This window comes from Mobula birostris, chromosome 13 (genome assembly GCF_030028105.1).
Source record: "Mobula birostris isolate sMobBir1 chromosome 13, sMobBir1.hap1, whole genome shotgun sequence".
NCBI classification, from domain to species: Eukaryota; Metazoa; Chordata; class Chondrichthyes; order Myliobatiformes; family Myliobatidae; genus Mobula; species Mobula birostris.
The window spans coordinates 16,831,443-16,843,402 of NC_092382.1; the positions used below are offsets into that span (position 1 = coordinate 16,831,443).

At 50.2% G+C, this 11,960-nt stretch overlaps 1 protein-coding gene across 2 annotated transcripts; it reads right to left on the reverse strand.

Annotated features, from left to right (window-relative positions):
- Positions 1-651: 651 nt before the first annotated feature.
- Positions 652-9,432, reverse strand: LOC140208435 (uncharacterized). 2 transcript variants are annotated; one of them, XM_072277112.1, is made up of 2 exons: positions 9,374-9,432; positions 652-2,827 (listed from the first exon to the last, which is right to left on the reverse strand). In XM_072277112.1, the coding sequence occupies exon 2, from the start codon at positions 2,501-2,503 to the stop codon at positions 1,046-1,048; it is 1,458 nt and encodes a 485-aa protein (XP_072133213.1). In that variant the 5' UTR covers positions 2,504-2,827; positions 9,374-9,432; the 3' UTR covers positions 652-1,045. The 2 variants fall into 2 exon arrangements, with proteins under 2 accessions (XP_072133213.1, XP_072133214.1); XM_072277113.1 differs by lacking the exon at positions 9,374-9,432 and adding an exon at positions 4,879-4,928.
- Between the last annotated feature and the right edge of the window lie 2,528 nt (positions 9,433-11,960).

Sequence of the window (11,960 nt, forward strand, 5' to 3'; positions counted from 1 at the left end):
ACCACACACATGTTCCTCGACCAGTGGAGCACCTCACCACAGGTATTGTTTGTGTCATCAGTCAGACAAATTATTTTCTCCGTCAATCAGCTTCCAACGTTTCCACTCTGTCATTCGCTGCCACACCCCACTGCTGACTCCCTTCTCATCACACGTTCTTACCCCGACCATCGTCCAGAGTCCCAAACTCTGCCCTGTGCAGACCCGCCTCTGGTTTCTGACCCTGCTCCGTTGAACATCCAACTAATGGTTTCCCATTCTGCTTTCAGTCTTTAGAGGACAGTGGTGTTTTCAACAACACTTTAGAAACAGGAAAATGACCCATAATGTGGAAATGAGCCCTGAATAAGGAGGTTAACTCCCAATGTCATTCTTCCTCAACCCAGAGATGAGAGGGGTGAAGAACATCTCAGACAGAACTGCAGTCAGCTCGACTTCTTCAGTCTGCAGAGAATTCAACAGAAACCTCTTCACCCACAGAGTGGTGACTGTTTGGAACCCATCACCACAGGGAGAGCGAGAGATGAACAACAGGGGAGGATTTAAAAGGACTGTCATGGGACAGAATCACTGGCCGGGTCCAGCCAGCCGGAGTTAACTCTCTACTGTACACTAGGTGTGTTATAAATTCACAAGGTACCGGAGACAGAGTTAAAATAGAACTGATTTATTTGTCACAGATCCAGAATATTAAACTCCAGTCCCACTAAAGGTGAATATGTAGAAGAAACTCCTCCCATGCCCAGTGACCAGGGTGCAGAACTGGGTGTGGTGAGCAGCAGCAATAATTGCAGAGTTCAGCACCTACAGTCACTCTCGAAATTGCATTCAGCAACAGTGATGGACAAATATCCAGCATTCGGCTTATTGAAACTTTCTCCCCATTGTGAACCCGGTCATGTGTCAAAAGGTTAGATAACGGAGTGAATCCCTTCCCACATTCACAGCAGGTGAACGGCCTCTCCCCAGTGTGAACTCAATGATGCACATTTGTTGGAGATGGCTGAGAGAATCTCTTCCCAATGCCTGAGCAGGTGATCAGCCTCTACCCAGTGTGAACTCGCTGGTGTCTCAGTAGATTAGATGACTGAGTGAATCCCCTCCCACAGTCTGAGCAGATGAATGGCCTCTCCCCAGTGTGAACTGTCTGGTGTGCCAGTAGTTTGGATGACTCTGTGAATCCCTTCCCACATTCCGAGCAGGTGAACGGCTTCTCCCCAGTGTGAACTCGCTGATGTACCTTCAGACTGGATGAGCAAGTGAATCCCTTCCCACAGTCTGTGCAGGTGAATGGCCTCTCCCCGGTGTGAATTCGCTGGTGTCTCTGTAGGTCAGATGACCGAGTGAATCCCTTCCCACAGTCTGAGCAGGTGAACGGCCTCTCCCCCGTGTGAACTGACTGGTGTGTCAGTAGTTGAGATGCCTGAGTGAATCCCTTCCCACAGTCCAAGCAGGTGAATGGTCTCTCTCCAGTGTGAACCCTCTGATGTACCTTCAATTGGGATGACAAAGTGAATCCCTTCCCACAGTCTGAGCAGGTGAACGGCCTCTCCCCAGTGTGAAATCGCTGATGTACCTTCAGATTGGATGAGCGAACGAATCCCTTCCCGCAGTCTGAGCAGGTGAACGGCCTCTCCCCAGTGTGAACTCGTTGGTGACTCTGTAGATGGGATGACTGAGTGAATCCCTTCCCACAGTCTGGGCAGGTGAATGGCCTCTCCCCAGTGTGAAATGACCGGTGTGTCAGTAGGTGAGATGCCTGAGTGAATCCCTTCCCACAGTCTGAGCAGGTGAATGGCCTTTCTCCGGTGTGAACTCTCTGATGTACCTTCAGCTTGGATGCCTGAGAGAATCCCTTCCCACAGTCTGAGCAGGTGAATGGCCTCCCCCCAGTGTAAACTGATTGGTGTCTCAGTAGGTGAGATGCCTGAGTGAATCCCTTCCCACAGTCTGAGCAGGTGAACGGCCTCTCCCCAGTGTGAACCCTCTGATGTACCTTCAGATTGGATGAACAAGCGAATCCCTTCCTACAGACTGAGCAGGTGAACGGCTTCTCCCCAGTATGAACTCGTTGGTGACTCTGTAGGTGAGATGACCGAGTGAATCCCTTCCCACAGTCTGGGCAGGTAAATGGCCTCTCTCCAGTGTGAAATGACCAGTGTGTCTGTAGGTGAGATGACTGAGTGAATCCCTTCCCACAGTCCGAGCAGGTGAACGGCCTCTCTCCAGTGTGAACCCTCTGATGTACTTTCAGTTGGGATGACAGAGTGAATCCCTTCCCACAGTCTGAGCAGGTGAACTGCCTCTCCCCAGTGTGAACTCGCTGATGAACTTTCAGATTGGATGACTGGGTAAATCCCCTCCCACAGTCTGAGCAGGTGAACGGCCTCTCTCCAGTGTGAACACGTTGGTGACTCTGTAGATGAGATGACTGAGCGAATCCCTTCCTACAGTCTGAGCAGGTGAACGGCCTCTCCCCAGTGTGAACTCGCTGGTGAGCCATTAGGTCAGATAACCGAGTGAAACCTTCCCCACAAATTCAGCAGATGACCAGCCTCTGCTCGATGTGAACTGACCGGTGTGTCCACAGGTTGGCAGACTGACTCAATCCCTTCTCACACACAGAACAGGTGAATGGCCTTGTCCCAGTGTGAGCTTGCTGATGTACCCAAAGTTGAGATGATCGAGTGAATCCCTCCCCACAGTCTGAGCAGGAAGGATGATCGAGTGAATCCCTTGCTCCACTTCTTAAATATCTGGACAGAGACAGCAAAACTGTCGTGTTGTGTTCGAGATTCCCGTAGACAAATTCCTTGCCATTTTTAACCTGTAAAAAGATTTACAAAATCCATCAATGGGTGTAGGACAACATTTCAGATGAGATCACTTTAGTTGCCAAGGTGTGATCTGGTATCACACTGTTGCAGTGTAGTTTCTCCCAAGTTGGAGAGAGAAATCATCTTCTAACTGGGCACAGTGCTGGTATCTGGAATGACCATCAAATTCTCTGATGCTCTTCCTGTCTCTCTAAGAATGGGGCATTTCTGCCATCTCCAATCTGTGACCTGGCTCAGTTTGACTCTCTCTATTGGTATTATTCCCTGTTCCCACTGAGCTGCATGGGTTCCTGGCCCCACAGTAACTGAAACACTCTCACACAAATAGCCTTGGTTAACATGCAGCTGGGATTTTCTTGTATGTACTGTTAATTTAAAGTGCCACAGTTTTAACGCCATGTAAATATCTCCAACTCAGATGTATGGTTGGTCTGCTCAGCTGTTAGAAGGAATTAGAGTAAACATTAGTATTATTTCATGTTCTTGACACAGAGTCATAGTAAATTACAACACAGAAACAGGCCCTTTGGCCCATCTAGTTGGTGCTGAGGCTTTTCAACTCCCTACTCCCGTACCCCTAACATGCAGGTACCTATACAAACATCTTAAATGTTGAAATTCAGCTCACATGCACCATTTGTGCTCATTCCACACCCGGATGACCATCTGTGTGAAGAAATTTGCCCTCATGTTCCCCCTAATGTCTCACCTTTCACACTTAATCCACGGCCTCTGGTTGTCGTCCCACCCAATCTCAGTGGTAAAAGCCAGCTTGCATTTACCTCACCAATAACCCTCAAAATAGTGGTATACCTCCATCAAATCTCCACTCAATCTTCTATGTTCCAAGGAATAAAGTCCTGACCTGTTCAATCTTTCCTAATAACCCAAGTCCTCCAGATTTGGCAACATCCTTGTGAATTTTCTCTAAACTCTTTCAACCTCTTTTACATCTTTCCAGTAGGTAGGTGATAAAACTGCACACAACACTCCAAATCAGGCCTCACCAATGTCTTGTACAATGTCAACAAAATATCCATCTCCTGTACTCAGTACTTTGGTTCATGAAGGCCAATATGCTAAAATCTTTCCTTCTGTCCCTATTTAACTGTGACACCACTTTCAGTGAATTATGGACATGTATTCCCAGATCCCTTTCTTCTGCAGCGCTCCTCAGTGCCCTAACATTCACTGTGTAAGACCCAGGTCCTATCAAAATGCAACACCTCGCACTTGTCTCCATTAAATTCCATTTTGCATTTCTCCAGCTGGTCCAGATCAGACTGCAAGACATTATATTCTTCCTCACTGTCCACTACTCTCCCAATCTTAGTGTCATCCAGAAATCTGCTGATCCAGTTAACCACACTATCATCCAGATTACTGATCTAGATGACAAACCACAACAGATCCAGCACCGATCCCTGTGGCACACCACTAGTCACAGGCCTCCAGTCAAAGAGGCAACCATCTACTACCACACTCTGGCTTCTCCCAAAGACAGTGTCTCATCCAGTATGCTGCCTATCCTCAACCAATCTACATCTATCCAAATACTTGTATATCCATTTCCTGCAGACACATTCCAATAACTTTCCCACTACTGATGTCAGGCTCACCAACGTATAAATTCCTAGTTTATTTTTAGAGCCTTTCTTGAACAGCGGAGCATCATTGGCTGTCCTCCAATCCTCCAATCCATCACCTGTCACTAAGGACGATTTAAATATCTGTGCTTGGGCCCCGACAATTTCTGCACTTGTCTGCCGCAGGGTCCCAGGGAACAACTTGTCAGGCCCTGGGGATTTATCCACACTAATTTGCCTTAAGACAGCAAGCACCTCCACCTCTGTAATCTGTACAGGGTCCATGAAGTTGATGCTGCTTTGCCTCACTTCTATAGACTCTGTGTCCATCTCCAGAGTAAATACAGATGCAAAAAAAAATCTCTCCCATCTATTTTGTCTCCTCATGTGGATTACCATTCTGATCTTGCAGAGGATTAATTTTTTCCCTTGCAATCTTTTTGCACTTAACACACCTGCAGAATCCTTGAGGATTCTCCTTCACCATGTCTGCTGGGCAACCTCATGCCTTCTTTTATTTCTTTCATAAGTGTTCACTTGAATTTCCTGTACTTCATAGTGTCATGTGTGACGCCAAGCAGAGGTACCGGATGGATGATGCTAATGAGAGAGATAAGAAAGACAATGGAGAAACATTCAAAATGCTAATAAGAGAGAAGAGAGGAATTAACAGGAAAAAAACACAATTCAGATATTGACAGACCAGTTGCTTTGAACCTGAACTGTTTGAAGTTTGATAGACAGGTGATACCCCAGCAGGGGGATAAAAGGAACAGGTTTGCTAAGGCATGACACACCATGAAACCCTGGAAAGAGCAGTGTGCCCCCACAAGTTGGTGAGTGTTTGGAGGGCCGGTTCACGTGAACTGACCAGAGGCTCACAGGGTGTAAAGGTACGATAGGTGGGAACCTGGGGTGTGTGTCCACCCTTGCCTGGGTGCCGGGTTCACCGCGGAAGAATGATCATATCCGGAACGGAGGGGTCACAGTCGGTGACCACAGTGGGATTAGAAGACATCAAAAGGTCTGCCCGAAACCAACTGCGAGACATCAAAAGGTCTGCCTGAAACCAAATTGCATCTCTCTCTCTCTCCAACGGTACTGCGAACTGCACTAAACTGAACTGAACTCTGCTTCACTTAAGACTGATCATTTTACCCCTAGACTGCGATAGAGCTTGTTTGATTCCTATTACCCTAGTTCTGTGTATATGCGTGGATTATCATTGCTAACCTGTTGCATTTATATCCTTACGATTAGTGTACTGTATTACTTATTTCTTTAATAAAACTTTATTAGTTCCTAGTAATCCAGACTCCAACGAGTGTTCCATTTCTGCTGGTTTGGCAACCCAGTTACGGGGTACGTAACAATAAGTACCCCATTTGTTCCTATCTGCCTGTACCTGGTATGCGCCTCCTTTTTATTGATCTGGGAGAGGAAAGCCAAAGGGGTGATAGAGCTGCATGGTGGATGTGGGGGTAAGGGAGGGTTAAACTAAAGTTGCAGACGGAATGGGAGCCTGAATAATAGAGCAGATTGTGGAAAGGATGGAAAGCCAGGAATGAAAACGTTGAGCATGGTGCAGTGAATATGCTGAGCCCTGTATATTTCAATACAAAGAGCAGTGTAGGAAAGGCGGATGTGTTCAGGGCATGGATCAACACCTGGAATTTAGATACTAGGATCAGGCAAAGGTGTGCTTGATAAATTGAGGCCTTCAAACAAAATTTTGTAAGTACAAAGTGGGTATGTGCTTTTCAGAATAAAAGGTAAAGATAGAAACTGTATCTCTTGGTTTTCAAGAGATATTGAGACCCTGGTGAAGCACAAAATGGAGTTGCATAACAGGGATAGGCAGGTAGGTTTTTATGGAGTATAAGAAATGCAAGAGAACACATAAGAAATAAATCAGGATGGCTAAAAGAAAGCATGAGATTGCCCTCGCAGAAAAAATGAAGGATGATCTTCAGGGATTCTGGAGATAGATTAAAAGCAAAAGGATTGCAAGGCACAAAATTGGTCCTCTGGAAGACCGGAATGGCAATCCACGTGTGGAAGCAAAGCAGATGGGGGAGATCTTAAATATTTTTTTCCATGTCATTTACTCAAGAGATGGACACAGTATCAATGAGAGTGTGGAAAAGCGGCATTAAAATCGTGGGTCCTGTACAGATTAAAGAAGAGGAGATGTTTGCTATCCTGAGGCAGATTAGGGTGGATAAATCTCCAGGGCATGATAAGGTGCTCCCTCAAACCCTATGGGAGGCAAGTGCAGAAATTGTCGGGGCCCTAGCAGAGATAATTAAATCATCCTTAGCGACGGGGGATTATCAGAGGATTGTAGGATAGTCAAAGTTATTTTGCTGTTCAACATAGAACATAGAAATCTACAGCATATTCCAGGCCATTCAGCCCACAATGTTGTGCCAACCATGAAATTTACTCTAGAAACTGCCTGGAATTTCCCTAGCACATAAAACTCTATTTTTTTCTAAGCTCCATGTACCTATCTAAAAGACCCTATTGTATCTGCCTTGACCACCTCTGCTGGCAGTGCATTCCACACACCCATCACTCTCTGTGTAAAAAACTTACCCCTGCCATCCCCTCAGTACCTATTTCCAAGCAGCTTAAAGCTACGCCCCTCATGTTGGCCATTTCAGCCCTGGGGAACAACCTCCGACTATCCACACGATCAATGCCCCTCATCATCTTATCCATCTAAAAAAGGCTCCAAGCATTAACAAGGAAATTATACATTGCTTTGAGGATTTGTTAGAAGTATACAAAATTATGGGAGTATAGATGGGGTAAATGCAAGCAGCTTTTTCCACTGATGTTGGGCGGGACGACAACCAGAGGTCATGGGTAAGTGACTTCCCCATTTATACAGCACAATACAGGCCCTTCGGCCCATAATGCTGTGTCAAACATTACTTATTTTAGAAATTCCCAAGAGTTCCCCATAGCTCTGTAGTTTTCTACGCGCCATGTACCTATCCAGGAGCCCCTTAAAAGAACCTAACGTATGCGGCTTCATCACAGTTACCGGCAGCCCATTCCACGCACTCACCACTCTGTGTAAATAACTTACCCCTTGTGGTGATATCACGTGTCAGGACGTGACTGGACAGAGTTCTGAGCATGCGCAGAAATGAAGAATGATAGAAAAGCATGGCAGTGTAAAACGTGGTTTTGTTGCTGTTAAATAAAAGTTCAATTCTGCCAGAATATGGTTTGTTATTAGTAACCCACGGTACGTGTTAAGAACACAACACCCCTGACATCTCCTTCGTACCTACTTCCAAGCACCTTAAAACTGTGTCCTCTCTGCAGAGTTTCTCTTGTTTGTGATTGGAGGTAGAACAAAGGTGATTTTCTCAACTGGTGATGTAAAAGATTTTGTTCCCTTTCTCTGAGTTCCCAATCCTTGCATTTAGACAGCTGGAGCTCAGCTCTGTCTGAGAGATCCATCGGTTCCCATTCCCTCATCAGCCGGAAGCTCCCCAGGGCCCGTGTATGGATCGTGGGGCTGAGAGAGAGGGAAGAGAGCAGGACTGTCCCGAGATTGCAGGTCACGGTGTCCGGAGATCACAGTAACTATCCTAACTACCTCCACCAAGAGTTTCTAAAGTGGTCTTCCTGTTGTTGTGGGGGTGGCAACAAGAGTCTTCTGCAATGGCTGTTTACCCGCATTCCCCTTCCTGACTCTCACCCTGTTTCCTGTGTCTTGCACCTTGGGTGTAACTCACCTCTCTTCATGTCATATCTATCACCCCCTCCGACTCCTGGATGATCCATAATTCATCCATTTCAGGTTCCAACTCCTTAAAGTGCAAGGTTACAAGCTGCAGCTGGATGCACATCTAGTAGGTGCGGGCATCAGGGAGGTGTAAAAAATGTGGAAAAATCTTGTGCTGTGCAATTTTTTGCCTGGTGACAACGTGTGGGCACTAAATTTTATATTTTGAGCTATTCATTTTAACAGCTAGCAAATCACTGTTAATAAAAACTTTGATGTCCTCTAGGTTTGATCAAGTTCATCTGCACTCTCACATAACCTATGTAGCGGGCCTGTAGTGGGTAATGAAGGATTTTCTCACCACAGCTTTTGCACACTGTCCATATCTGGTTTGCTTGCTAAATGATGCTATAAAAAGGCAGATTTCTAAATATCACTCCATTTCTTCCCACTTGCAAATTCTCCAGCAACTTTTGCATCACCACAATACACACAGGTAACACCAGTTTCTGTATTGTACATAAATATTTCCCCTGAACCCTCCCCCGGGTGACTGACGGTGGTGAACTCAGTGATGGCAATGCCAATGAACATGAAGGGAAGGGCAGTAGTCTGTCTCATTGGAGTCTGGCACATTTGTGATGTGAAAGCTACTTGTTGCCCAGGACAAAGGTGTTTGATATCATTATGTACCCAGAGAGAGTGGGACAAAACATGTTCTCACGGGTAGAAAGTCCAGAACAAGAGGGGGTGGAACAAGCAACAGACACAAAATGCTGGGGGAACTCAGCAGGCCAGGCAGCATCTATGGAAAAGAGTACTAATGCTGAGTTCCTCCAGCAATTTGTGTGTGTTGCTCGGATTTCCAGCATCTGCAGATTTTCTCTGGTTTGTGACTGGAGGCAGAACAAAGGTGATTTTCACAACAGCTGATGTAAAAGATTTTGTTCCCTTTCTCCGAGTTCCCGATCCTTGCATTTAGACAGCTGGAGCTCAGCTCTGTCTGAGAGACCCATCGGTTCCCATTCCCTCATCAGCCGGAAGCTCCCCGGGGCCCGTGTACGGATGGTGGGGCTGAGAGAGAGGGAAGAGAGCAGGACTGTCCCGGGATTGCGGGTCACGGAGTCCGGAGTCACAGCAACTACCCGAAGTCGGTGTTGAAAACGCCGCCCGGTGAGACCCCCAACCCGGAGACCCCTTCTCACCTCAACCGATCATCCGGGGCCTTTTGTGCCCCGCGCGCTGGTGAGCTCGAGCTTGGTCGGTTTAACGGCTGGGAAACTAATCACGTGACCAGCCCCTCCCCCACCGCTGTCAACAGAGGAGTCAGGCGCTGCGCTATTCCCATTGGTGCGAAGCGATGTCAATCACTGCTTCCAGCCAATAGCGGAGGTGGACCAGCCGAGAGGGCGTTACCCCCGCTGACACCGTCTCCCGAACTTTCCGTCACGGCGGGACAACCGTCAAAGTAAATGTCCGCTTTCTGATTTATTTCCATTTCCCTCCGAGGGAAGTTGGGGCGTTTGTGAAGCGTCTCCTGCGGCCGGAGTCTGATGTGTCGCTGAGAGGTAGGAGGAGACCGCTCGGCCCGTCGGTTTGATGCCGGTTCCCCGGGGAGGGAGAGGATGAAGACGGTGAGAGAGGGGGCGGACAGGATGTTTGTCCCGGTGGGGACAGGAGGGGCTCATCTGTGGAAATGTCTGAGCCCACGGTGGTGGCGATTCACCACATTGGGGGGCAAACACCGGCAGACTGTTGCCCTGCAAGCGGGGCCAATGGTCCGGGCAAAGTGACAATTATTTGTGTTTTGTTGAGACTGTACCGGGAATATGGTGTAAAATCCCGCTCCCCACACTAACACGGGTCACACAGACCAAAGAACAAACTGCCGGAGGAACTCAGTGGGTCGGGCAGCATCTGTGGAGGGAAATGGACCGTCAACATTTCGGGCCGAGACCCTCCCTCTGGACTGAGAGTGGACGGGAAATAGTCCGAGAAAAGAGGTGAGGGGTGGGGATGGGGCAAGAGCTGGGGAGTGAGAGGTGGATCCAGGTGAGGGGGAGGTGGGAAGGTGGAAATAGTGACGGGGGTGGGAGGTGAGTGGTTGGGGCAACACGGGGCTGCAGAAGATGGAAATTAATTCCATAGAGGATTAACAAAGAGGTTAGACCCCGACCCCGCACTTCAACCCCCAACTCTCCCCTCCCTCTCTCCATCTCCCCTCCCTCTCCCTCCTCTCTCTTCCCCGGCCATGTGCCCCCATCCCCTCCCCTCCCTCCTGATCTCTGTCCCTCTCTCCCCGACCCCGACCCCCAACTCTCCCCTCCCTCTCTCCGTCTCCCCTCCCTCTTCCTCCTCTCTCTTCCCCGGCCATGTTCCCCCACCCCCTCCCTCCTGATCTCTGTCCCTCTCTCCCCGACCCAGACCCCGCACTTCAACCCCCAACTCTCCCCTCCCTCTCTCCGTCTCCCCTCCCTCTCCCTCCTCTCTCTTCCCCGGCCATGTCCCCCCATCCCCTCCCCTCCCTCCTGATCTCTGTCCCTCTCTCCCCGACCCCGACCCCAACCCCCAACTCACCCCTCCCTCTCTCCGTCTCACCTCCCTCTTCCTCCTCTCTCTTCCCCGGCCATGTCCCCCCATCCCCTCCCCTCCCTCCTGATCTCTGTCCCTCTCTCCCCGACCCCGACCCCGCAATTCAACCCCCAACTCTCCCCTCCCTCTCTCCGTCTCCCCTTCCTCTCCCTCCTCTCTCTTCCCCGGCCATGTCCCCCCGTCCCCTCCCCTACCTCCTGATCTCTGTCCCTCTCTCCCCGACCCCGACCCCCAACTCTCCCCTCCCTCTCCCTCCTCTCTCTTCCCCGGCCATGTCCCCCCACCCCCTCCGTCCTGATCTCTGTCCCTCTCTCTCCGACCCCGACCCCAACCCCCAACTCTCCCCTCCCTCTCTCCGTCTCCCCTCCCTCTCCCTCCTCTCTCTTCCCCGGCCATGTCCCCCCATCCCCTCCCCTCCCTCCTGATCTCTGTCCCTCTCTCCCCGACCCCGACCCCGCAATTCAACCCCCAACTCTCCCCTCCCTCTCTCCGTCTCCCCTCCCTCTCCCTCCTCTGTCTTCCACGGCCATGTCCCCCCACCCCCTCCCTCCTGATCTCTGTCCCTCTCTCCACGACCCCGACCCCGTAATTCAACCCCCAACTCTCCCCTCCCTCTCTCCGTCTCCCCTCCCTCTTCCTCCTCTCTCTTCCCCGGCCATGTTCCCCCACCCCCTCCCTCCTGATCTCTGTCCCTCTCTCCCCGACCCAGACCCCGCACTTCAACCCCCAACTCTCCCCTCCCTCTCTCCGTCTCCCCTCCCTCTCCCTCCTCTCTCTGCCCCGGCCATGTCCCCCCATCCCCTCCCTCTCCCTCCTGATCTCTGTCCCTCTCTCCCTGACCCCGGCCCCGACCCCGACCCCCAACTCCCCCCTCCCTCTCTCCGTCTCACCTCCCTCTTCCTCCTCTCTCTTCCCCGGCCATGTCCCCCCATCCCCTCCCTCCTGATCTCTGTCCCTCTCTCCCTGACCCCGACCCCGCACTTCAACCCCCAACTCTCCCCTCCCTCTCTCCGTCTCCCCTCCCTCTCCCTCCTCTCTCTTCCCCGGCCATGTCCCCCCCTCCTCTCCCTCCTGATCTCTGTCCCTCTCTCCCCGACCCCGACCCCGCACTTCAACCCCCAACTCTCCCCTCCCTCTCTCCGTCTCCCCTCCCTCTCCCTCCTCTCTCTGCCCCGGCCATTTCCCCCCATCCCCTCCCCT